This window comes from Miniopterus natalensis, chromosome 4, assembly GCF_054644295.1.
Source record: "Miniopterus natalensis isolate mMinNat1 chromosome 4, mMinNat1.hap1, whole genome shotgun sequence".
Lineage (NCBI taxonomy): Eukaryota > Metazoa > Chordata > Mammalia > Chiroptera > Miniopteridae > Miniopterus > Miniopterus natalensis.
Window position 1 is genome coordinate 77,929,817 of NC_142084.1, and position 26,403 is coordinate 77,956,219.

Sequence of the window (26,403 nt, forward strand, 5' to 3'; positions counted from 1 at the left end):
ACAAATAAGTGGAAGCATATACTGTGTTCATGGATCAGAAGAATTAACATCATCAAAATTTCCATACTACCCAAAGCAATCTACAGATTCAACGCAATTCCTATCAAGATACCATTTCACAGAACTAGAACAAATGTTTCAAAATTTTGTATGTAACCCCAAAAGATCCCAAATAGCAACAGCAAGGTCCCAAGATGTCAGAGAAACATAAAATACTGAAAGTAAAAAACATGATTGAGCAACTGAGTCAAGATGGGTCAAAGTCAGAGTGGTGGTCATGGTCTTACAAGTGGCAAGAAGGATGACAAGAAAAAGAAACATGAACCTCCTGCCCTGGCCAGTGTGGCTTAGTTGGTTGAAGCATTGTCTTGTATACAGAAAGGTTTCAGGTTTGATTCCCAGTCAGGGCACATACCTAGGTTGTGGGTTTGATCCCCAGTTGGGGCACTTACGGAAGGCACCCAATTGATGTTCTCTCTCACATCAATGTTCCCTTCTTTCTCCCTCTCTCTCCCCCTCTCCCTTTCTCTAAAATCAATATGCATATCTTGGGGTGAGGAGAAAAAAAAAAAAAAGAACCTCCCGTACCACCTAAAGTGGGGAAAAGAAGAAGAAAACAAAAGCAAACTGCCACTGGTGATACCTCACACTCAGTGCCGGTTAAAATTATTGAAGTTAGAATTAAACAGTATCTTCTCATGGAGGAATTCATTAGAAATCAAGGACAAATGAAAGCTTTAGAAGAAAAGCAAGAGGAGGAAAGATCAAAGGTAGATGAATTGAGGGGGACCCCAATGTCAGTAGGAACCTTAGAAGAGATCATTGATGACAATCATGCCACAGTGTCTACATTTGTGGACTCAGATACTTTGTCAACATTCTTTCATTTGTAGACAAGGATCTGCTAAAACCAGGCTGCTCTGCCCTGCTTAACCACAAGGTGCGTGCCATGATAGGGGTGCTGATGGATGACACTGATGCCTTGGCCACAGTAATAAAGGTGGAAAAGGCCACACAGGAGACCTATGCTGACATTGGGGTGTTGGGACAACTAAACCAGGAAATTAAGGAATCTGAAACTTCCTCTCACTCACCTTGAATATTATGAAAAGGTAGGTTTAAGCCTCCTACAGGGGTCATTATCTATGGTCCACCTGGCACAAGTAAAACCTTATTCGCCAAAGCAGTAGCTTCAGCCACTTTCTTGAGAGTGGCTGGCTCTGAACTTATTCAGAAGTACCTAGGCAATGGGCCTAAAGTCATTCCAGAGTTGTTTCAAGTTGCTGAAGAGCATACACCATCCATTGTGTTAATTGATGAAATTGATGCCATTGGGACAAAAAGATATGACTCAGATTCCAGTGGTGAGAGAGAAATTCAGTGAACAATGTTGGAACAGTTGGAACTGTTGGGGAGTTGGATGGATTTGATTTAAAGGGAGATATAAACATTTTCATGGCCACAAACTAAATAGAAACCTTAGATCCGGCGCTTATCAGACCAGACCAGGAAGATCGAGTTCCCTCTGCTTCATGAAAAGACCAAGAAGCATATCTTTCAGATCCACACAATCAGAATGATGCTGGCTGATGTTGTGATACTGGACTACCTGATCATGGCTAAGGATGATTTATCTGGGACTGACATCAAGGCAATCTGTACAAAAGCTCGTCTGATGGCCTTGAGAGACGTAGAATAAAAGTAACAAATGAAGACTTCAAAAAAATCTAAAGAAAATGTTATTTATCAAAAACGAGAAAGCATCCCTGAGGGGCTTTATCTCTAGCAAACCATGGTTGCCTTCAAGGAAATGGTAGGGAGTGCTTTGAGCCTTTGGAGGTTGGAGGGATGAGGTTGGGAAAGTTGCCCAGATGAGTCCATGTTCCAGTTGATCTTCATTAGCAAGACATCCTGGGTACTGTGTACCTTTCTCAGCATGATATGTAGGATGCCCATCATGTAGTGCTCTCTTCCCAATAAAGTGTGCTCTTTCTGAAAAAACACAAAAACAAAAACAAAACAAACAAAAAACCCCCACAACACACAAATATGATTAATATGCTCATTACCACTATTCTCTCACCACCTATTATCCACAGCCACCCCCTTTGGCAATGGATAAATGCCAAGAATAGTTCTCAAGTCTCCCCAACCCAGAGAAACCCAGCATCTCTGATCCCTTCTTGCCTTACTCCCTACCACACATCCCTTCCCTGTCACCTCCCACTTCTGAATTCCTGTACTGGTTCTAGATTGAAACCTAACAGCTGCCCCTCAGCCTCTCTGGCCATTTCTTCCACTAGGCCCTCACCTTCACTGTTTCAGAGACACAACCCCTTTGTGTCTTACTCTTCCTACACACAAACTTTTCATCAAATTTGAGACAAGGACATCTTCTCAAGGTTTTGTTCCTGGTCTCTTTCTCTGGGATCAGGCAGAGACCACACAAACCCTCCTTTGGCATTTTAACTACTGGTGAAAAGGCTGAAGATGCTTCATAGACTATGTGTCCATTTGACAGTGAACTTATGCAACAAAAAACTCATTTTCCCTTTAACGTTGGCTATAAAAATCAAAGATGCCTTAGAGAGGGGAAAAAAGGAATTGGCTCAGTTCATGTTGAATGTGGGAAGCCTTTCAAAGTCATCTATGTGAAGCAACAATTGGGGCTTTTTGGTCTTTATAAGCACAACTTTAAAAAAATTTTGTCTGCTTCTCTTTCTCAGTGTTCTAAGCCTGATAAAGTCTGATCTGCTCAAGCCCTGACCTTTAACTTTTGTACATTGAGTCTTCCCCACCTAGTGGGAGACAGACAGCACTGCTGTGCACAACAGTTCATGCCAAAAGAGGCAAGTGCCAGCCCGACCACCCAGTAGCTCTCCCTGACTCAGGTTTCAGAGTAGATGCCTATATGAATTCCCTGAGTTTGCTGTAACTTTAGTAGCTTAAAATACCACAAATTTATTATCTTATAGTCCTTCTGGGCAGAAGTCTTATAATTGAGGTGTTGGCAGGGCTGTCTTCTTTCTGTAGACTCTAAATGGTAATCCATGTCCATGCCTTTTCCAGCTTCTAGAGGCCATCTGCGTGCCTTAGCTCACAGCCATTTTCTCTGCCTTCAAAGCCTGCAGTGTAACATCTAAACTTTCTGACTCTGCTTCCATCCTCACATCTCCTCTAACCTGAACCCTCCTGCCTCCATCTCATAAGGACTCTTGTGATAACACTGGGCCCACCTAGATAATCCACCTAGAAAATCTCCCCATCTCCATAGCCTTAATTTAACCACACCTGCAAGGTCATATTCCCAAGCTCTTGGGGATCAGAACATGAATATCTGTTGGGAGGGGGGAGGGTAGGGGAGCATTATTCAGCTTACCAAGGCATCCATGGGGGCCACGTTTCTAAGATGGGGACTCATGGAATAACCTTTGGGGGAAGTAATGTGTGGGCTTAGTTCTGGAAGATGGCAGGTGGGGTTTGGGGTCAGGGTACGGAAAATTCCAGGCAGAGGAAACAAAGCACATAAAACAGGAGACTCCCTGAATACCTGAATGGATATGACCTGAAGGCTATTAACATCAGCACAAGGACCAGCACAAGGGCCAGGACAAGGAAGCACCCGCTCTTTTCAGGTTTGGCTCTGCAAAGCAGGGGTTCTCCCGTGGGTTAATTTTGCCCCCAGGGGATACCTGGCAATGTGTGGAGATATTTGGCTGTCATAGCTAGGGAGGGGTGGCCAGAGATGCTGCTAAATATCCTACAATGCATAATACTATCCCAACCACAAAGAATCCTCCTGCCCAAAGGTCAGTGGCATTGAGAGTGAGAAGCCCTGCTTACAGTTGCTTTCTGCCTCTTTCTCCAGACCCAGAGGGACTTCCCCACTCCCCCGTGTAGCGTTTCCTCTCAGTGACCTTTAGCTTTTCTGCTCTTATCCTGCCTTTCTTGGGAAAGCTATTTCTAGTGACTCTTGGCCTGCCTTTGTGGAGCTTCTACCTCTGAAATATAAAGGCTGGGCCTGACCTGGGCCCCAGGAAGATGGATCCAAGAGCAGTGTTTCCTCCCCACCACCCATACTCTGGGCCTGACCTGCTCTGGCCTCTGGGTCCCTGCACTGGGAAGGTGAGTGAGGCAGATGGTGTGCTGACATCTATTGAGACTGTGCTGGTCACTGGGTGGGGAATAAGCTACTTCATTCATGGGGCAGCAGGTGAGAGGGCGCTTGAGAGTAGGAAGGGGTGACTGGGGTTGGGGCATTCCCCCCTTCAGCTCTTTGTTGCTGCCACTCTACAGTGCTCCTGTCAGTGATGCCCCTGGAGTTGGACACATCCTCCTTGGGCCAGGGCAGGGGTAGGGTGCCCATCTCACTCACCATGGAAGGTACCCCAGCTTGGGTGGCCTAACCCAGTGCGTGTAAGGGGGGACAGGGTAGGCTTTGCCAGGATGTAATAAACCCTGGCTAGTGTCTTACTGCCATTGGCTCCTGCAAGTTTCCGCTGCTTGTCCATTTGGTCAGCAAACTTTTGATGCCTATTGGCCCTGTGCTTTGAGCTGGGGATGCAAAAGTGGACAGGACCCAGCTGTCCCCTCAAGGAACTCACTGCAGTTGGGGAGAGCAGGGTTCACGCTGGCTAGCCACTTAACCAAAAACCAGCCCCTCCCTATACTGGGTGTACCTTATCTCTCAGTGGGAGCAGAATAGCTAAATTTCTGGAGGAAGGAACAAGAGGTATTGGCTGGGGAAGGAGAGCAGCAGGGATCTGGGTAGAGAAAGCCCTGGTGCAACAACTCAGAGAGGAGGAGGAAAGTGAGCATGTGTCCAGTGGTACTTCCCTGGGGGTGAACCCAGGAAAAACCCTGCTCCTGGGGTTGGGAGGGCTGGTCTAGGGGATGACCTATCCTGCCTACTACTGGCTCCTGAATTTCTCCCCCACTGCCCCTGTGCTGCTTGTAGTTGCTTGACCAGCCTCTGTGCATTTTCATGTAGGCCCTCCCTGAGTGCAAGCACTTGATGTATGGTACTATCCTCCTGCTGAGGCCCAGTGTCAGCCCCATCTGCAAGAGAACGGGATGTCCAAACCTCAGAATCTTGGCTCCTTGACCTGTGGAAGACTGGGTAGTGCCCTTGGGTGACCAGGGTCACCTGAGCTCTCCTGCCCACCCCTGCCGATACCCAGTGGGCTGTAGCAGAATCACATGTTCCCACAGTGTTAGGTATGGGCTGCATTGTGTGTTCCCCTAATTTGTATATCGAAGACCTAAACCCCAGGACTCAGAACATGACGGTATTTAGAAACTGGGCCTTTAAGAGGTGATCAAGTTAAAATTTGGTCATTAGGGTGGGCCCTGATCCAACATGACTGGTGTCCTCATAAAAAGGGGAAATTGGGACACAGACACCCACAGAGGGAAGACCATCTACACACCAAGAAAGGAGGCATCAGAAGGAACCAACCCTGCCAACATCTTGATCTTGGACTTCTCATCTCCAGAACTGTGAGAGGCTAAATTTCTGTTGTTCATAAGCCACCCAGTCTGTGCTTTGCTATGACATCCCTATTGAACTTGTATACCCAAGATGCACCTGAGTAAGATGGCAGCACATCTTAGGAATGTGGGAGGGAAAAAAGATGAAGACAAACATTTTCTCCACAGCCTTAGTATTTTCCCTCTCCCATGTGGATCTGAAGCTATCACTTTAACTGCACTACTGAGGCTATCCCCTTCCCTCCAACTCAAGCATCTTAAGCCACTGGGCCCTGGTTAGGTGGGGGATTGGAAGTCACACCCCACAGATGCCACCACAGACAAATGACTCCCACCAGGCTGTGCTGTCCTTCTGAGTGGTCCATGTAAACCTTACCCCCTGGTGCCTCCTCTCTCCCAGGCCCCCACCACTTCTTATCCACATCCTGCTTAGTCTTTTCTCCTGCCCATTGGCTTTGGGGCTGGGTCTCCCTCAGTGCTGGCCCATCCCTTTCCTTTCTCTGCTCCCCCCACCCCGCCACTCTTCTAGCCATAGGTAGAAGACCCTGCAGAAGGTAGGTGCAACTCTGTACCCTGCACTTATCTCTTAAATCATGAGCACTTTGGCATCAAGGTTCCATGCATGAGTTCTGAGCTCCATTGATCCTGGCCCTTGGCCCCTTTCTGCCCCTCTTCTAGGAGTGTGTGACCTCGGGTCCACTTAATCCTTCTGTAAAATGAGGCTAATAGACCCAATTCACAGGCTCACCATGAAGATTAAACTGTATCCACAGAGCTCAGCCCAGGGAGCTACTCTTACTTGGTATAGTTACAGGCCTCCTACTGTCATTTTTAGTGGATGAACAATTCACCAAGCCAGCTTCATTGCTGGGTGTTTAGACTGTTGCCAACCCAAGGTTACCTCATTAAAGACAGTAAGAAACATCTTCCTTTGGACAGCCTTTTCCTGGGTGGTGCAGGATAATTTTTAGTGGTATAATCACAAGGTGAGACTATGAGCCCTTTCATTTACTGGTAAGTATCTTCCACAGGGTCTTTTGGATGAACATGACCTTCCCCCCGGAAAGCTGGTGTTGGGGTCCTGGCAGCACTGCAATGATCTTCTCCTTGACCAGCCCCCACTTATGGCCCCACTGTGACAACTCTGTGCAGACACTGATGTTTGCTGACTCTCTTCCCCAACCTGTGAAGTATGTTTCTGATCTTTGCTCCGTTGGTTCTTTCTTATCAACTTGTGTGAGCTTTCAGTAGACTGATAACACCTGGCTTGTTCATCTTGGAAAACTCGCTACACATGATCAGAGTTTAGTATGCCTGGAGGCTCCAAGTAGTGCTGCTGGCTGTGATTTTGGATCTTCAATCTGAGGAGCTGGGAGGTTTGAGAGTTTTGTGATACATGGAGTATGGGAGTTGCCAGGGTTGGGCAGAAGCCAGGAATGGGAGCACCCATCCTTGGTGTTCCTGCCCTGGCACATTGGGGGCAGGTGAGAGGCCCCTCTAAGGGAGAGCTGGCAAATCTGTGGGCCCCTGGCCTGTTTCCCATGGGATGCTGGACCAGGAGCAAGGCTGGAGAATTGCACAGCAAACTGAACACCTGTCAATGACTGATAAGCATGAAGCCTCCATCTCATTTATCAAGAAAAAATTGGGGGGAAAAGTGCTCATTATGCTCAGTGAAAGAAACCAGACACAAAGGGGAACATATTATATGATCTCATTTATATAAAGTGATCAGAAGAAGCATATCCATGGAGTCAGAAAGATTAGCAGTTGCCAGGGGCAAGCAGGTGACTGCTTAAGGGTTGGGGTTTCTTTTGGGAGGTGATAACAATGTTCTGGAGTGATACAGTGGTGATGTTTGCACAACTTTGTGAATGTACTAGAAACCATTAAATTTCTGCTTTAAAAAAAATTTTTTTAAGCACTGCATAAAACCCAACAAATACATATAAAATATTTAGAGATAAAGCAAGAAAGAGAACTTGTATGGCATGAAAAAGAACAGTTGGATTAAAAAAAAAATCTTAAAAAAAAGTGAGCCCGGTCAGGCGTGGTTCAGCGGTTGAGCGTCAATCTAGGATCCAGGCAATCGGGGTTTGATTCCCAGTCAGGGCACATGCCTAGGTTGCTGGCTCGATCCCCAGTCGGGGGCGTGCAGGAGGCAGCTGATCGATGACGACTTTCTCATCATTGATGTTTCTATCTCTCTCTCCCTCTCCCTTCCTCTCTCTGAAATCAATAAAGATTTATTTTTTTTTTTAAAAGTGACACTGGCTACTATGAGTTACTGGTAGGAATGAGGAGTGTGGGAATGTGACAACACCTGGAAGGGAAAGTGATCACCATCCATATTGCTCTGGGACAACAGGAGCAGCCAGGCCACTCTGACCCTGGGAATCAGAGCTGTGAAGCCTTTTCTAATCTTTGACCCTATGGGAGATAAAATGCCCACTGCTGTTCTTGCCAGAAAGATACCGGAATCAAAGGGTAATGGGTCAGATCCAGAAAGATAATTCTGAAAAACAAAACTTGCCAAACTTGCTCAGGTCAGTATAACACGTTATCTCAGGAGGTGGGGTTCAAGAAGCCCTGATTCACTCTAGCCGGTTTGTCTCAGTGGTTAGAGCATCGGCCCAGGGACTAAAGGGTTTCAGGCTCGATTCCAGCCAAGGGCACATACCTCCGTTGTAGGCTCGATCTCTCTCTCCCTTCCACTCCCAAGCAATAGGGGGGAAAGAAGCTATGATTCTAAGTCAAGAAGCAGAGCTCTTCCCACTCTCTGGGGCACTAACCACAGAACTTTTTTTATGGGCCTGTTGATACAACAGCAGCCTTGGTGTGTTAGATGTTCTGCTCAGTGCCTGCTTTACTTGTGTTCCTGAGGTGGCAGTGCCACCTGCCTTTTACAAACAAGCAAAACTTCCCCGAAGCTTAGGGAAGTTATCAGCACATCAGTTCCTGAAGGGAAACCCTGCATTGCTGCACCCCTCCAGGGCTGGGCTTTCTGGGTCAGAAATAGGAACCACAGGTGACCCATGCCCTGAAGGAGCCACTACTGTCGTACTTCCAGTTCTGAACTAATCAGGGACATTGAATTCCAAACTGTTGCTAACCTGAAAATAAACTCAGCTGCAGAAGAAAAAATAAAGCTTCCTGGTTTTCTATAAGACTGACATACTTGGCACTTGAGGAATCAGATTGAAGTAGGGCCCCCAAAGAGCTAGAGCGCCAGAAGATTCTTTGGGCTTGTTTGGGTCTGCCAAGCTTCTGTTCTCAGAATGAGCATTACACTTTGATGCCTCAGCTCTGTTAGGGATTTAAACCCATTTTTTTTTCCTTTTTTTAAAAAATATGTCTTTATTGATTCCAGAGAGAGGAAGAAACAGGGAGAGATAGAAACATCAATGAGAAAGTCATTGATCTGCTGCCTCCTGCACGCCACCCACTGGGGATCGAGCCCGCAACCAGGGCATGTGCCCTGACCCGGAATCGAACCTTGATCTCCTGGATCATAGATCAATACTCAACCTCTGAGTCAAGCTTGCGGAGCAAACCCATTTCTTATGTCCACAAAATAACCCCACCCACATATGGGGCCCTATAAATGGTTCAGATGTCATGGTTTTCCATCACATCAGGTCAGAAGCCAGAAATTGGTCTTACTAGGCTAAAATCAAGGTGTTGGCAGGACTACAGTCCTTCTGGAGGTTCTAGGAAAGAATGTGTTTCCTTGCCTTTTCCAGCTGCTTTCTAAACGCTGCCTGCAATTTGTGGCTGGTGGTCCTTTCCTCCATCGTCAAAACGACGACATCACTAACTTCTTGATGTCAGTGTCTTCCATTGTCACATCTCCTTCCGTGACTCTGACCTTCCTGCCTCCCTCTTATAAGAACCCTTGTGATGACACGGGTTTCATGCAGGTAATCTCCCCATCTCCAGATACTTAATTTAATCCGATCTGCAAAGTTGCTTTTGCTAGGTAAGGTAACATAGTCACAAGTTCCAAGAGATTAGGACATGGACATCTTTGGGGCACTGTTATTCTGCCCATCACAGCATGACCAGCATAAACTTTCTGAAAAGGGCTAGTCGGTGTTGAAGCTGCCCTCTTAAGCTGGTCCCCACAAGTTGTCACTTGCGGGGCAGGTGCGGTATCTGGCATGGTCACTGTTGTATCCCCAGCGCTGAGCACTTGTACTGGGTTCATTGTAGGCAATTAAAAAGGATTAATGACCTAAAAGAAACAACACCCCTGTACCAACAAGCACTCCTAGTGCTAACATCTTGGTTTCTAACACCATTGTCTAATAAAGGGAACCAGGCTCAAACAAATGGCTGATTCTAGAACTGAGGCAGGAAATACATTAAACGAGCATCTTATAGTACCAGAGAATAAGAAAGTGCTCCAAAGAAAGCAAAATGAAAAAGCCAAAACACACTGATGGGAATGTGTCAAAGCGTCACAGGAGCCAAATGGAAGAGATCCCAATGGCTAAAGTCAAAACAATTTGAGCAATAAAATAAAGTAGTATTAGGTTAAAACCCAGAGTATAAAATATCCAGGAGGCCATACTGATATAATTAAATGATTGAATAAATCTATAAGTGGGGGAGAAAAGAGAAATCTCCCATGCAGAAGAATTCTAAATAATTTATGTAGGGATCCACCTTTAAGGAGGGGGAATATAATTCTCTGTTCTTCAAATGTGGGCACATAGTGACTTCCTTCCAAAGTATACAGTAAGGAATGGGGGGGCAGAGGAGGGCGGTGAGTTTACAGTGGAGAAACCTGATGGATAGTTCACCAGCCAGGTGATCAAAGCCAACATCAACAGGCAAAGATAATGTTGACAGCCTGTGCCCTTGATAGGATGTGATGAGATGACCACTTTACCTCTGTGGTTTTCCTCCCCGAAACCCATCATCCCAGTCTTATCATGAGGAAAACATCAGACAAATTCCAATAGAGGGCAGTCCTACAAAATATCTGACCAGTTCTCAAAACTGTCAAGGTCATCAAAAACATGGAAAGTCTGAGAATCTGCCACAGCCAAGAGGAGCCTAAAGAGACAGGACAAATAAGAGAATAGACCTTAAAAGTTCTCATCACAAAAAAAAAAAAAAAAAAAGTTCTCATCACAAAAACAAAAAATTTGTAACTAGGCATGGTAATGGATGTTAACTAAACTCACTGTGGTGATTATTTTGCAATATATACATATATCAAATCATTACATTGCACAACTAAAACTAATACAATGTTATATCAAGTATATTTTTTTAAAAAGAGAAGGGGGGGGAACCACTGGGGAAACAACTAGATGTAATGCGGTATCCTGGATGGGATTCTGGCAGAGAAAAAGGACACTAAGTGAAAACAAAGGCTATTAAATAATTAAATTAACTATGAACTTTGGTTGATAATAATGTATCAATTTGGTTCATTAATTGTAACAAATGTATCATACTAACAAAAGATGTAACTAATAGGGGAAACTGGGTGTGGGAAAATGTAACTCTGTACCTTCTTTGCAGTATTTCTGTAAATCTAAAACTGTTCTCTAAAAAATAGTCTATTAATGCCAACAATAAAGTATAAATGAATGAAGGAGTTCATTCTTCATGGTGACAACCATTAGTGCTCCCTTCTCACAGAGATATTACAAGAATTACACAGGAGAACCTACAAAAGCATTTAGAACGCAATACACACACTCAGCTCAAAGCACTTGCCACCATTCCCCAAATCTATGTCATCTGCTGTGGAAGCCACTGGTGCTATTGTGACTATTTAAATTTCAATTAAATATATTAAAATTTCAGTTCTTTTGTGGCACCAGCTATATGTCAAGTGACCAAAAGCCACATGGAGCTAGTAGCTACTAAATTAGTGCCGATAAAACATATGCCCATCAGCACAGGAAGTCCTACTGGACCAATACTGCATTAAACAATGAATGGCATAATTCTTTGTTCAGTCTTCTCAACTCCTTCCAGGCATTCTGCAAATGCAATCTTCTCAACCTTCCTGACCACTCTCTTTCATATTGCTACCCCCACATTTCCCCTGCCCTTTCCCCTACTTACTTTTCTTTTTACCACTTTTCACCACTTGATGTGGAATCCCTTGATTTCTTTTCTGCCTCCACATATAGCACTGCACCGTCAAACACAGTAGCCACTGGCAACGTGTGGCTGTTGAGCCCTTGAGATGTAGCCAATCCAACTTCAGATGGGCTGTGAGTGTTCAAAGACGTGTGAAGGGGGGAAAAAGTAAAAGATCTCATAAATTTTTATATTGGTTACACGTTAAAATAACATTCTGGATATAAGATGGGTTAAACAAAACACATTATTAAAATTAACATCACCTTTAACATGGCTACTAGAAAATTTAAATCATGCATGTGGCCAACATTTGTGGCTTCCTTACATTTATTTCTACTGGACAGCGCTGGCCTAAAACGCGAGCCCAATAAGGGCAGGTATTTTTGTCTGTTCACTGCCCATACAGTGACTGGCACACAGTAGATGCTCAATAACATTTTAATGAATGAATGTTAGGCTGAGCTTCTGGGAACCCAGGCGGCTCTAATAGTCAACACTGTTGAAACGCCTACCACGTCCCATGCCCCGCCTCCACACCACACCAGATAAGAAAACTGTGGTCCAGCGAGTTACCGCAGGCCCTGTCAAGCCGTCCGTAGTGCAGAAACGTCGCAGCCGAGATTCGAACCCGGGTTCTGACCCCATAGCCCAGGCGCACTGACTATTCCTACCTTGTAGGGCGGTGACGGCGTCGACAGGACAGACAGGGCGGGCACACAATCTACGCTCGACAAGGTGCGTGGCTTCTCCACCACCGCCTTCAGTCCGCCACGGTGAGCCGGGCCCAATCTGGACCACCCCGCAGCCATCACCGGCCACCCGGGTCTCGCTTGCTTTCGAGCCCTTCGTAGGCAGCGCCGAACGGAAGTCCCGCCTCCACCGCGCGCCCCGGGAGCCTCGACAGCCACGCTGGCCAATGAGAAGCGCGCCTTGGCGAACACCGGCCAATGGGTGCACGCGCCGGGGGGGCGTGTCCGGGCCGCGGGCCGGAGCGGGTCGTGCGCGCTGAGGAGGAGCTGCCGCCGCCGCCTCCGTCGCCGTAGCCGCTGCCGCCACCACCGCTAGCGAGGCCGAGCGGAGCCGTTAGCGCCGCGCCGCCGCCGCTCGCCCGCCTCGGAGCAGTCCTGGGCCCGCCCGTCCGCGTCCAGGTGAGACGGGGCCTTCAGTGGTGTTGGACTGGGTAGGCCGCGGCAGGCCAGAGCTCGCCTGGCCGGGCCGCGGGCGCCCACGGGCCTGCACCGGCCGAGGCCCAGGCCGCGCAGGGCAGGGAGGAGACGCGCGCGTCTGCGGCGGGCGGGCGGGTGCCGGCCGGTGAGGGCGCCGGCGACCGGCCCCAGGCCGGATTCCTCGGCCGCCGCGAGGAGCGGGAGAGGGGGACCCAGCGTGGGCACGCGCCTGCGGGCCGGGCTCCACGACCGGGGCCTGGGTAGTCTTGGAAGCCAGGGATCCGGGGGCGAGAGAGCGAAGCCAGAGGCGAGGGAGTGGGGTGAGCTCCTTCAGCACACAGAGGTCACGGCCCACGGGCTCTGTACCCTGGAAATCCAGCAGATTCTTTTGTGGTCATTGTCAGGGGACCGCGGCTGATCCGAGTTCCTTTGAGAAGTGTGTAAAACCTTTAGTACGTTTTGGGAGCCTTAGAAAAGTATGTATTTTTGGAATGCCATCTCTAACAAAGCTGTTTTGGCGGCGGGGGACATTTGGATTTGTACAATGTGTGTGTGTGTGTGCGTGTGCGTGTATGTGTGTGGAAAAGACAAACTGCAGGCAGTTGAACAATGGGGGATGGATACTCTTGCTTCCTTTTCTGGAGTCCTCTGCTGCTAGGCTTATTAAGATGGGTTTAAAACCTACTGTGTGCACAGCAGGTGGGGAAGAACTTCTGCTTGCACTGCAGCTGGAGGGATAGAACCCCCTTACCCAAAGTGTTCATGTGGGATCCAGATGGCCAATGCTCCAGAAGTGGGAAGATGGGGAGGATGATTGTACAGGAGAAGGGTTTCTCAACCTTGGCACAACTGACATTTTGGGTCTGATCATCCTTGATTTTGGCTGTCCTCTGCATTGTAGAATGTTGAATAGCATTCCTGGTCTCTATCCACTAGATAACCCCCCCCCACACACACACACATGAATATAAAAATGTCTTCACAGTGCCAAAAGTCTGTCTTTCTCTGTCTCTCTCACACACACATTCACTCACGTGTGAGAACCACTACTGGACTAAATAATCTTCCACTAAAGTTTCCTCCAGCCTCATCTTGAGAGTCAAAGCTCCCAAGACCTTCAACAGACTCATCTGTGGGGGCCTTAGATTTTCTTATCTATAAAATAGGATTGACAAGAATATTGCTGTGCAGATTTAAGGGTGTGGAAAGCACCTAGCATTGTGCATGGCCTGTGAGTGGCCGGCACTGAATGAATGATGTTATAAAGCATCAACAGTTTTTATTGAGGATTTATTTTATGCTTGACACTTCACAGACATTTATCTCCAGTCCTTGAGGTAGGTGTTGTTACAGTGTTGACTTCAGGGACAAAGAAACTGAGGTTTAGATGGGTCACTTGATATGACCAACTTCACACTGTAAAATGGCTGGAGCAGGATTTGAACTGATGCCTTCTGACTCAGAGTTCTTATTACTCTTAACCACAAGGTTTTACTGCTCTTATAATCACAAAGATCCAGGGGACCCCAAGAGGAATTCCATTCAGTTGTCATTGAGCATCTCTGTGTGCAAAGCCCTGTATGGGGATCTATTATAAAACTCTGCAACTTCAGGATCCACAAAGAGGCTGAAATATATAAACATCTCAAAATTGGAGATAAATAATGTTTTTGTTGAAACACTGGTTTTGAGGGGGCAGAATTTCAGTATGGATGTGTTGAATCTGAAGTCATGGGGCAGCAAAAAGAGAATTATGAAAATAGCATCTTCCTGATGCTTGCTTTGTTGCTTCCCTCACTCCCGGCGTCCCTTTTTTTTTTTTTTAATCCTTACCTGAGGATACTTTTCCATTGATTTTTAGAGAGAGTGGAAGGGAGGGACAGAGAGAGGGAAGAGGGAAGAGGGAAGAGAGAGAGAAACAGAAACATCAATGTGAAAGAGACACATGGATTAGTTGCCTCCTGCACGTGCCCTGACTGGGCCTGGGATTGAACCTGCAACCCAGGTATGTGCCCTTGACTGGGACTTGAACCTGCGACCCTTTGGTGCTCAGACTGATGCTCTAATCATTGAGCAACACCAGCCAGGGCCGCCTCCCATTTTTTATCCTTTTTCTACACTCTAGCAAGAGTTGCCGAAAACACAGCTCTGATCATGTCACTCCTGATGAAAAGTCTTTGGGCAGAAAAAACAAGTTAATTCTTTTAATCTCTTTAGGTGACTTAAAAGCTAAAGTTTGAGATTCCAGATCTTGCACATTCTAAACCCTTCCTTTCTGATTTCACCTGCACAAACTCGGACCCTCTCTCTGCCTGTTGCCCCCACTGCCTAGAATGCTGTTCTCCTCCACCTAGAGATCTCTTCCTCTTGCTGTGTGGCCCAGACTAGAGCTTATTCACCATTTGAAGCATCTGACTGCCACACCAGCATCAACTGTTCCTGGTTTGTGTCCTCCTCATCCATTCAGTTTATTGAATCAAATTAAATGCTGAATGGTGAGAGAAGTGCAGTTGCTGACTTCTCCCCTAGGTGGCAGTGGTGAAGCAGCCAGGCCGACCTGAGGCTTTGGGTCAGGGGAAGATGGGAGGAAGCCAGCCTAGGGAGGGAATTAAGTCTTGCTTCCCTCCTTTAACCAACTCTCCCTACTCCACTGCTGTGTTGCAGGCCCTGGGCAAGGCTCTGGGGAAGCAGTGGTGATTACATCGTATGTGTAAGTCGTTTTGGCCCACCCTGGTGAGTGCATTGATGGTTGTAAATGGTTGATGTGAAACCACTGAAAAGGGCACTAACCAATCACAGAGTGCTTCCCGAAGGAAGTGAGCATGTGTACTGGGGATGAACTCTCCAGGTAAAGTCCCTGGGGAATGTCTTTGCACAATGCAGGAACAGTACTGGCAAAGGTATGGAGGTGGAAACATTTAGGTTTGTTCAGGGAACCACGTAGGGTCTGGTGCTTCAGGGGCAAGAAAGGCAAAATGAGTAGTGACCAAAGAACTCATGGCTGGTGTGCAGAGTGTTTGGGTGTTGTCCTGTAGGCCACGCCAGGGTGTCCATTAGGCAGTTTTAGTCTACAGACTGAAGGAGTCAAATTTGTACACAGGAGGAAGAGTTGGAGGGAGATGATGCTGAAGGTCAGCTAATCAGTTAGGAGGTGATTCCTTTCCTTTAGATAAGAAAAATCGGGAATATGACCCTGAACTGTAGTGATAGGGAAAGAGAGGGGATGGGTGTGAGATGCAGTGAAGAGCTAAAAGACAGACGACTCAGTGGGTATTTAGATGTGGGACATGAGCAAGAGATGAGTGATTCCAGGTCTCTCTCTGCCTGAGTGACTGGTAGATGAACATTGGTCACTAAGGAGAACATTGAGAAGGTAAGAGAAGGAGCAGTTTAGAATGTGGACATAAGCAGTAAAGCACATCACTCAAGTAGAATGCATGTGCATAGGTATACAGACAGTGAAATGGGAAGGTGACAGAAAGCAGTGTCCGTGTTTCTACGTGTTGGGGGGACTCACTGATATGATCATCGTCTATCCCCACTCAACCTAGAGAGCCTCCATGTACATTGGCCAAGTTCATGATCACTGTTGTAGCCTGAAAACATGAAATGCAACTGTTAGTCCAGTGTTACAGGGAAAGGGGAGAAGTGGAAGAAATTGCCTCCTCAAGGAACTTACACCACCCTAGCTGGGGAGAAAAGACATAGGTGTATGAGATTCAACAACAAAAGGTTGAAGCAGCAGGTCATGACAGCATTGAAAGAGTATGGAAAGAAGTGATTGTCTGGTTTTTGGTTTTGATGAAAGCACTGATGTCCAAACTGGTCATTGTGATCAGAGAGGTGTGTTCAGGAGTTTCCAGGTACAGCCAGAGGCCCAAGTGAATAAGAGAGGAGGGCACAAGGAGGTCCAGAAGCCTGAGTGGACCAGTTTGGGCAGGCAGAGAGTCAGAAGGTGAACTTGGAGATAAGCATCTAGAAAAGCATGCTGGGGTCTGGTGATAAGAGGGCTTCTAGGCACAGTCAAGAGCTGATCTTCGCCCAGCTGGGCGTGGCTCAGCGGTTAAGCATCTTACCTAGGATCCAGGCGATCAGGGTTCGATTCCCTGTCAGGGCACGTGCCTGGGTTGCGGGCTGCAGCCGATCAATGACTCTCTCATCGTTGATGTTTCTAGCTCTCTCTCTCCCTCTCCTTTCCTCTCCCTGAAATCAATAAAGATATATTTAAAAATAAATAAATAAATAAAAAGAGGAAAAAAAAAGAGCTGATCTTCAAAGATTGCTTTACTAGGGAAGAGACAGGGGTTGACGGACTGGTCAAGAGGCTTTTGCAGTACGAAGGTGGCCTGGTAATGGCCTGAACTTGAGGGTTGGCGCTGCATCTGATCTGTCTGCTTCTGCCCCAGGAGTGTCAGCCTGGCAGATATAGATTTGCTGTGACTTAGCTGGAGCTACCCCAGCCAGGTGGCTTTCCCTTCCATGGGCCGTGGGAAGCAGAGAGTAAGAAAACATGTACTGTGTCCACTTGAGCATCTATCATACCAGTTATAATTGGGTTAGGTGGTACATTCAGGAGTTTTTTTCCCCCCCCTGACACCAGAGTATTTCTTGGGGGACCTTACATTCCTAAGACTTTTACCCTGAAGAATTCAGAATTTTACGTCTGGAATAATTGAGTCCAGGCCCCACCATATGATGTATGAAGTGTCAAGAGTGAGCCTGCAGATATGTTTGATTGTTCTAGTTTTGTTCTTGCTTAAGTAGTTTAGAAAGTCTGCTTTGTAACTATAAAATAAGACAGACTCTAAGGGGTGCCCAATGGAAACCAGTCTTGTTGCTTTACGTATGTACCACTTATGTATATTTTTATGTCATTTCTATACATATCTTTCCCTTATACATGCAGTAGGTATACTACTGATGTGAACGACATTGCTGAAGTCACACAGACAACCAGGATTGTTTAAAATAGTGCATTGGGGCTGAAAACCCACAGATCATCCAAACAGGACTTCTCCATGATATATCCAGTTACTGGAAACGTTTTTAAATCAGCAGAAGTTGTTTTGATAAGCTCAAAATTTATCTTTCTGCTCCCTGCAATTGACTTTGATTCTGTGGGATGGAATGGGACTTTTTGATGATTCTAAAAGAGATACTGAATGTATTAATAAATTGTCAGGACAATTTCCAACTGTCCTTCTTTAATGTAAAAGAATGCACCAAATACACATGATTCCTGAGTGAGTTGAGATCCAGTGTCTGTCCCCTCTTTGCTGTGTGTACCTATGTGGTGCGCCTATAGTTTGTAGGTACCCTGGGTTTGCCTGGCAATCCTTAGGTGACAGTGTTGTAGCCCTGGGCCTCAAGGTTCTCACCAATGATATGGGTGAAAAACAAATAATTATGAGTGAGAGTGATTCATGCAGTGATAAAGGTTTACACCAATAGTGTTCGGGCACTGAGAACAAGAGCGACCTATTGTCCTGGGGGACTATTTAAATATAAATGAGGAGATGATGGAGAGGCGGAAGATCCTGCAAAGGGAGGGAGGAGCTGTGACAGAGGCATGGGTACATGTAGGTCTGTGAGATGCTGGGGGAGTAAGGACTGGAGCGGCAGGCCGGCCCCAAGATGAAGGGCCTTGTGTTTCATCCTTGCTCTGTAGTGACAGGCTTCATGCTTGGCCCTGCCACTTACTAACTGTGATACCTGACCATAAATAATGTAACCTCTGAGCCTCTGTGGGTGATGACACCATGGAGGGGAGGAGCTAGTTTGGTGGGGCTGATGTGCTGACTTGGAGGGGTCTCCAGGACATTCACATGGAGAAACACGCTGAGAGGAGACGGGGCCAGACTAGCTGATGCAGCGAGAGGTGGCCACAACTTGGAAGTCATTGATTGTCAGGTTGAAATGAAGGCCTGATTATGGTTGGAGCTTGTGGGGACAGAAGCTGGTTTGGAACAGATCAGGGGAGGGACCAAGAGAGCAGGGTGGAGTGACTGCAAAGCACCAAGAAACTGTGCTCTTGGGGTTTTGGTTTCTCACTTGTCAGTTGACCAAGAACTGGGCCTGCAGGGGGCTACTCAGCCCCAACTGGGCATCAGGAGGAGCCAGCATGCTGGGGAACGGTTGCAAAGCAGAAGGTGCATTTTTTAAACATTTGGAAATTTATTTTTTAATTGGCTCTCTTTGGTGTAGAGCTTTTTGAGTTTTGACAAATGCAGTCAAGTTACTACCACCATGATCAAGATATCAGAAGGTTCCATCAGCCAAGACACAAACAGTTGACCCTTGAAGTGAGGGGTTCAGGAGTGCCAACTACTCGTGCAGTCAAATCTTCATGTAGCCAAAGTAGGCCCTCCACATACGTGAATTCCCAGCCATGGATCGAAAATACTTATTCCCTCCATGCTTCCCCTATGCAGCCCCTGCTTCTTTTCCCCTGCTTCCTGCCCCTGGCAACCACTGATCTAGCCCTCTGGTTTTACCTTTTCTAGAATGGAATCATGCAGGGTCTAGTTTCTGCCACTCAGCAAAATGTTTTTGAGATACATACAAGTTGCATGAATTAGTACTGTTTTATTGCTGAGTAATATTCCATTGTGTGGTGTACCATAGTTTCTCCACTAACAGCTTGAAGAACATTTGGGTACCAGTTTTTGGCAGTTATGAGTAAAGCTACCATAAACATTTGTGTATAGGTTTTTATATGAACATGACTTTCATTTCTCTTGTGTGAAGACTAGGAATAGGATTGGGTCATATGGTAAGTGTATGTTTAACTGTAAGAAACTGCCAGTCTGTTTTCCAAAGTGGCTGTAACATTTTTACATTTTCACCAGCAATGTATGAAAGTTCTGGTTTCTTCACATCCTCACTAGAACTTTATATTATCTGTTTTGTTGTTGTTTGCTTGCTTTTGTGTGAGTACTTTATTAAAATGTAGTTGACATACAATACTATATTAGTTTCAGGTTTAGCTTGCTTTTGTTTAATTTTGTTTTAGCCTTTAAAATTGGGTAATGGTATCTCGATTCTCATTCTAGATGGAGAGTGGTATCTCTTATCTCAATGTGGTTTTAATTTGCATTTCCCTGATAACTAATGATGTTGAGCATGTTTATTTGCTATCCATATATCTTTGGTGCAGCCTGTTCACATCTTTTGCCATTTTTTAAATTGGGTTGTTTTTGTATTAAGGTTGGACAGTTAAAAATAAAATGTTCTAGCTACAAGTACTTTTGCAGATATGTGATTTGCAAATATTTTCTTCCAGCGTGGATTGCAATTTTCCTAGCAATGTCTTTTCATAGAGCAAAAGTTTAAATTTCTTATGGTATCCAGTTTATCAATTTCTTTTAAATGGATTGGATTTTTGGTGTGGTATCTAAGAAATCTTTGCCTCACCCAGTGTTACAAAGATTTTCTCCTAGAAATTTTCTATTTTTACGTTTTAGAACTAGGTCAGCACACTTTTTCTATAAAGAGCCATACAGTAAATATTTTCAGCTTAGTGGGCCGTATGGTCTGTCACAGCTACTCGACTCTATCGCTATAGGGCAAAAACAGTCACAGACAGTACATAAACAAGCAAGAGTAGCTGTGTGCCAATAAAACTTTACTTATAAAAACAGGTAGTGGGTCAAAATTGGCCCCCAGGCCAACCACTGTTTTAGAAAGTTTACTTTTTACCAGACATAGAAGATACTGCACACCTCTCTGGATAATGAGAAAGGGGTAATTACTGTTCGTCCATGAAGGTAGGTGAAGGAGAGGCAGAAAAGTAGATACCTAACCCAGAACAAGGGTGAAGAGAGGGAGGGATGAAAAAAAGAGGAAAGAAGAAGAGAAATGTTAGAATCATATTTGGAGCAAACTTCAGTGTGCATTTTAATTTCTCAGAGTTTACTCTTGCACTTTGGTTCAGGTTTCAGCAGATGTTTTTGTTTGCTCTTGAGCTAATGATCTCAAAGTCTCCTGGCCACACACAGTTTAACAGGTTCATGGAGTTTTTCAGAATTAAACCTGTTAATGCTGACGGTCTTGTGCTTTCTACTGAAAAATGGCATTTATCTAACCATTCTTCATTAATACATATTTAGATTACATTCAGTGTTTTACTTTTACCAACAGGGGGTCATGTGTTCCCTGCTCATGTTTCCCAGAAGCACATGTATATTTTCCTAGAACAGATTCCTACAGTTCTGAGGTGGAGGGTAGCATTCACATAAAAAATCTTGGTAGGCACAACCAAGTTATCCTTTACAAAGGTGGTACCATTGCCCTAGCCGGTTTAGCTCAGTGGTTAGAGCATTGGCCTGCGGACTGAAGGGTCTCGGGTTTGATTCTGGTCAAGGGCACATACCTCGGTTGCAGACTTGATCCCCAGCACCGGTTGGGGCGAGTGTGAGAGGTTAACCAGTCAATGTGTCTCTTTCACATCAGTGTTTCTCTGTCTCCCTTCCACTCTGTCTGAAAAGCAATGGAAAAAATGTTCTTGGGTGAGAATTAAACAGGTGGTACCATGTCACATTCATATCAAAGGTGTTATGAGGGTATTTCCTCCTTTAAACTGGACTTATTCCACCTGACAGGCAGAAAGTAGCATCTCTTTTTATTTCACATTACCTTCATTATTCATGAACTTGAGCTTCTTTCCATAGCCTCCTAGCCATTTGAATTGCTGGCATCTATTAGTTGCAGTTCATATCCTTTTTCCACTTGTATGTTAGTGATATGTTGTTTTTTTCTTACTAATTTGTAGATTCTCTGAATGCAGTTTTCTTAACCTTGGCAGTATTGACATTTTTGGGCTGGATAGTTCTCGGTGATAGGGGCTGTCCTGTGCCTTGCGGAATGTTTAACAGCATCCCTGGCCTCTACCCACTAGATGCCAGTAGCCTGTACACACACACACAACCCACCCCTGCGCCCCAGTTGTGATAATCAGAAAAGTCTTCAGACATTGCCCAGTGTCCCCTGGGGGCAGAATCACCCAGGGTGAGAACCACTAATCTAAGTAATACAGTTGATTCTTAAACAACACGGGGATTAGGGGTGTTGATATCCTGTGCAGTCAAAAATCCACATTATAAAAATATAGTTGACCTATGAACTATACAGGGGTTTGAACTGTGTGGGTCCACTAAAGGCATTCCAAAGCCTGCAAGCTTTCAATCCTGTGTTAAGGTCAACTGTGTTTTCTCCATCTGCTGCTTATCTGTTTCTGATGCCTTTTGGCATACTAAGTTTTTAACCTTATGAAGTCTAACTTTCTAACCTCTATTTTATGGCTTTTGATGCCAACCTACTTTATAAAGAGCAGGGAACAGAACATTTTCAAATAAGTAAAAGAAATGCTGGAAGATTGGTCTAATGTTGCATGTATATATGGTCTGAAGCAAGTTCAAGACAAGAAACCATGCTCAGTTTCTCTCTCAGCATTGATTTGGGGGTAAAGGGGAAATCTCCAAGCAGGAGATATGTTCAGGTTTTTATGTAGCCCCTGGCAAGGCTTTTTTTTTTCAAATCCTCACCTGAGGATATTTTTTCCATTGCTTTTCAAGAGAGAGTGGAAGAGAGGGAGAGTGAGAAAAACACATTGATTGGTTGCCTCCCACACGCCCCCCAAACGGGCCGGGAATCGAGCCTGCAACCGAGGTATGTGCCCTTGGCCGGAATCAAACCCAGGACCTTTCAGTCCACAGGCCGATGCTCTAGCTACTGAGCCAAACTGGCTAGGGCAAGACTATTTTTAAAGAAGGCTGAATGCTCCTGAAAGCTTAAAAGCAGAGCTGCACAGTAGGGATCTGGAGAAGTGGGTGAACTGCCCCGAGACCTCCAGGATAGTGGGCAGCAAGGTCTTTTCTCAGTGATGATGTATTTTAGGCCGGGGGTGGAGGAGGGGGCGGAGGGGATGGGTGTTGAGTGCCTATGTATTTAGAGGCAGGGACATGGGACAGCTTAGATTAGGCCGCTCACAGCTTTGCTTGTGAGCAAGCCCAATGTGAGTTGCTCTCAGAAAGAGTGGTCTTGGCACCCTTAGCTGCACTGATCGGGACTCGACTCCAAAGCCATCACTGTGCTCTGTCTGATGTTTCTCACTGAAAGTAGAGATTTCTTCAGGCCAGCAAAGGCTTCCAAAGCCTGCAAGCTCTCAAGACCAACTTGTTCTGACTGCTAGAGAAATCCTAACCTCCTTCCCAGCTCAATCTTAGTGGGTTTTTGAAGAAAGAAATGCAAAGAACCATTGCCTGGCTGCTGGAGGACAGACGGTGTCTGGGTTGGATATTGCAAGCTCCTCAGTATCCAGCTGCATTGATCTGTAGTGCATGTGGAGACGAGAAAAAAGCAATCAGTAGTCTTTGGACTGCTCTGGAGAGAACCCAAACACTTTTCACAGGAGCTTAAATGATGGTGCTGAAATTGTTTGTATATTTCTTTGAAGCCTTCTTAGAAAGTGGAAATGATTAAACTTGGAATTGTTTTGTTTTGTTTTAATAGACTTTTTTAGAACAGTTTTAGGTTTACATAAAGATTTCAAAGAAAGTGCAAAGTGAGTTTCCATATACTTCTCCTCCAACACAGTTTCCCCTATTGTTAGCATCTCACATTAGTTGGTATTTTGTTATAATTGATAAACCAATACTGATATATATTAGCTGAAGCCTGTACTTGCACTAGGTTTCACTCTTGGTGGTGTACATTCCATGGGTTTGGACAAATGTGGAAAGACATGAATCCACATGTCTTATAGTATCACACAAAATATCTTCACTGCCCTAAAAATCCTCTGTGCTCCATCTATTTATCCTTCCTTCCCCCTTCCCAACTCCCAGCAGCCACTCATCTTTTTGCTGTCTCCATAGTTTTGCCTTTTCCACAGTGTCATATAATTGGAATCATACAGCATGTAGCCTTTCAGGTTGTTTTCTTTCCATTAGTGATATGCATTTAAGGTTCCTCCATGTCTCTGTGGCTTCATAGTTCATTTCTTTTATTTCCTGATAATATTCCCTTGTGTAGATGTTTGTTTCTCCACTCACCTACTGAAGGACATTGTGGTTTCCCCCAGTTTGGGGGCAATTGTACATAAAGCCGCTGTAAACATCCTTGTGCAGGTTTTTGTGTGGATGTAAGTTGAAGTAATGCTGAAGAGAAAACTAAGTGCTAAAGCAGTGATTAGTTTTGTCTCACATTCTGCAATATGAACATTAGGAATTTACTTGATTTATTTTTCCCTGCAGATTTTTAAAAAATACAATGTCTAATGGTTATGAAGACCACATGGCTGAAGACTGCAGGGATGACATCGGGAGAACGAATTTAATCGTCAACTACCTCCCTCAGAATATGACCCAGGATGAGTTGCGAAGTCTGTTCAGCAGTATTGGTGAAGTCGAATCTGCAAAACTTATTCGGGATAAAGTCGCAGGTAAAGAAACCAAGGTGTTTCTGTAACGAGGATGCTTGTAGGTGTCTTCTTTACCTGTGACTGCAGTGTTCCTCCGTGTAGAAGAGCTACAGCCTTGCATTGATGCGTCGTTTTTATCTCGCACCCTACTTTGCCACTGCCATGGTGTAAGATTGGATGTAGATTCCCAAAAGAAGAAAAATTCAATGTTAGACAGAGAGCATGTCCAAAATAAGGTGGTGGGAGGGGAGAAAAAATGAAGACACCAGAAATTGGGTCTGCTCTTAGAGCTGGAAGGGACCAAAGAAGGACAGCCTGGCCTGATGTGGGCCTACCTGTGAAAGGGATTCTGGCCAGCGCCCTGCCCCAGGCAGGCCTATTCATCTTCCCAGGCTCCCACACACTGAGTCCCCATGAGTGGCCCCTCATTAGGTTTGGGCAACCTTGACTATTGTCACTCCATCAACTTGAACATCTGAAACACATAAAACTTGAACCCTGTGTGGGGGAGGGAGCATGGCGGTAGCCCAACAGACTGGCTATGGGGTTGGTAGGCTGGTTCAAAGCCCTGCTCTCCACTCCCTCAGAGTATGACCTCTAAGCCTCAGTGTCCTCATCCATAGTGTGTGTGGGGTGATCGGAGGGTGCCTACCTCCTGATGCTATCTACCTCATAAGGGTTTCTGGAAGGCCCAGCACAGGGTAAGGCCGTTGTTCCAAGAGCACAGTTTCAAAGACTACAGAAAAACATGTAAAAACCAGGTACTTTGATTCTTTTCTCCCCAGGAAGGATCAGGGTTAGGGCTCTCTGTTTTAGAGAACCCTAACTCTGATCCTCTTCCCCCTCCTCCTCTTACCCTCTCCCTCTCCTCTCGTCCTCCTCTCCCTCTTCCTCTTCCTCTCCCTCTCCTCCTTTCCTCCTCCCCCTCCTCTTCTTCCTCTTCTTCCCCCTCTCCTCCCTCTCCTCTTCTTTCTCTTCTTCCTCCCCTTTCTCCACCTTCCCCTCCTCTTCTCCTCTCCCTCCTGTCCCTCCTCTCCTCCCCTTCCTGTCCTTCTCTCCTTCCCATCCTCCTCCTCTTCTTTCTCCTCCTCTTCCTCCTTCTCCTCATCCCTCTCCTCTTCCTCACCCCTCTTCCTCTCCTCTCCCTCCTCTCCCTCCTTTCCCCTCTTTTCTTCCTTGTTTTCCTCCTCCTCCTCCTCTCTGCTCTGGTGAGCTGAGGAATGGACAGTCTTCCCAGGACAACTTTGGCTGCCACCTGATTTGTGGGACTATGATTCTCTACACTAAAACTAATTTAAAAGTAAAACAGCCCTGGCCAGTGTGGCTCAGTTGGTTGGGCATCGTTCCATGTACCAAAATGTTGCTGGTTTGATTCCCAGTCAGGGCACAAGCCCAGGTTGGGAGCTCGATTCCCAGTGGTGAGCATGTAGGAGGCAGCTGATCAATGTTCAGCTCTCACATCGATGTTTCTCTTATTCTCCCTTCCTCTCTCTCTAAATTTCAATTAAAAAAATAAATAAAAGTAAAACTATTTTTAGTATGGAAATACAATAATATCTTATTCAAATTTACATAACAGTAGCCCGGCTGGAGTGGATCAGTCAGTTGAACATTGTTCTGTGCACCGAAAGGTTGCCAGTTTGATTCCCAGTCAGGGCACATCCTGGGTTGTGGGTTTGATCCCTGGTTAGGGTATGCATGGAAGGCATCCAATTGATGTTTCCCTCATATATTAATGTTTCTCTCTCTCTCCTCCCCCCCTTCCTTCCTCTCTCTAAGCATTTCCTTGGATGAGTATTTAAAAAAAATTTTTTTTTTTGCATAACAGTAGAGTAGATATTGAACCACGTGTACCCGTTGTCAGCTCTCAGCATTTGCCAGAGATGGGATGATGCCCATCCGCATATAACTCTTGGAGAGGCTGGCTGATCCCATACAGGGAATTGGTTCATCAGAGGAGGGCTTGGAACTCAAAGTCTTTTAAGGACCCTTTTAATTCTAAGAGTCTGTGATTTAATAAGTGTCTTCTAAATAGGAACTTTAAATAATACACAAAATTGATTAGTGTTAGAATGTTCTAGAAACCACTGTCTCTCTCCTGTTCCAGGAGACCATCCTGAATAAGAGTCTTTGTTCACAGGGTTTTTGAAATTCTCTTGTGCTGCTAACAAGTCTTTTCTCCATTTACGTTCTGGTGGAATGGGATTTTTCAGCCCCTTA

The 26,403-nt window shown here is 45.6% G+C and overlaps 2 protein-coding genes and 1 pseudogene across 4 annotated transcripts in view; 2 read left to right on the forward strand and 1 right to left on the reverse strand.

Moving 5' to 3' along the window:
- The window catches only part of CCL25 (C-C motif chemokine ligand 25), a 28,159-nt gene extending 15,735 nt beyond the window's left edge, over positions 1 to 12,424 (reverse strand). Inside the window, exons 1-2 of the mRNA XM_016203484.2 lie at positions 12,270 to 12,424; positions 11,578 to 11,727 (exon numbers count right to left, since the gene is read on the reverse strand). The gene's annotated coding sequence lies outside the window, so the exon portion shown is untranslated. The remainder of the gene's footprint in view (positions 1 to 11,577; positions 11,728 to 12,269) is intronic.
- On the forward strand, positions 570 to 1,786 carry LOC107529903 (26S proteasome regulatory subunit 4 pseudogene; annotated as a pseudogene).
- Positions 12,425 to 12,657: 233 nt separating the features above from the next.
- Positions 12,658 to 26,403, forward strand: part of ELAVL1 (ELAV like RNA binding protein 1) — a 38,592-nt gene continuing 24,846 nt past the window's right edge. For 2 of the 3 annotated variants that reach the window (XM_087816878.1, XM_087816879.1), the window contains exons 1-2: positions 12,658 to 12,746; positions 24,017 to 24,204. In XM_087816878.1, the coding sequence (XP_087673004.1) occupies positions 24,033 to 24,204 (172 nt within the window). In that variant the 5' untranslated portion in view covers positions 12,658 to 12,746; positions 24,017 to 24,032. Of the gene's footprint in view, positions 12,747 to 23,792; positions 24,205 to 26,403 lie in introns of those variants that run through there. The other variant, XM_016203485.2, reaches the window with a different exon arrangement.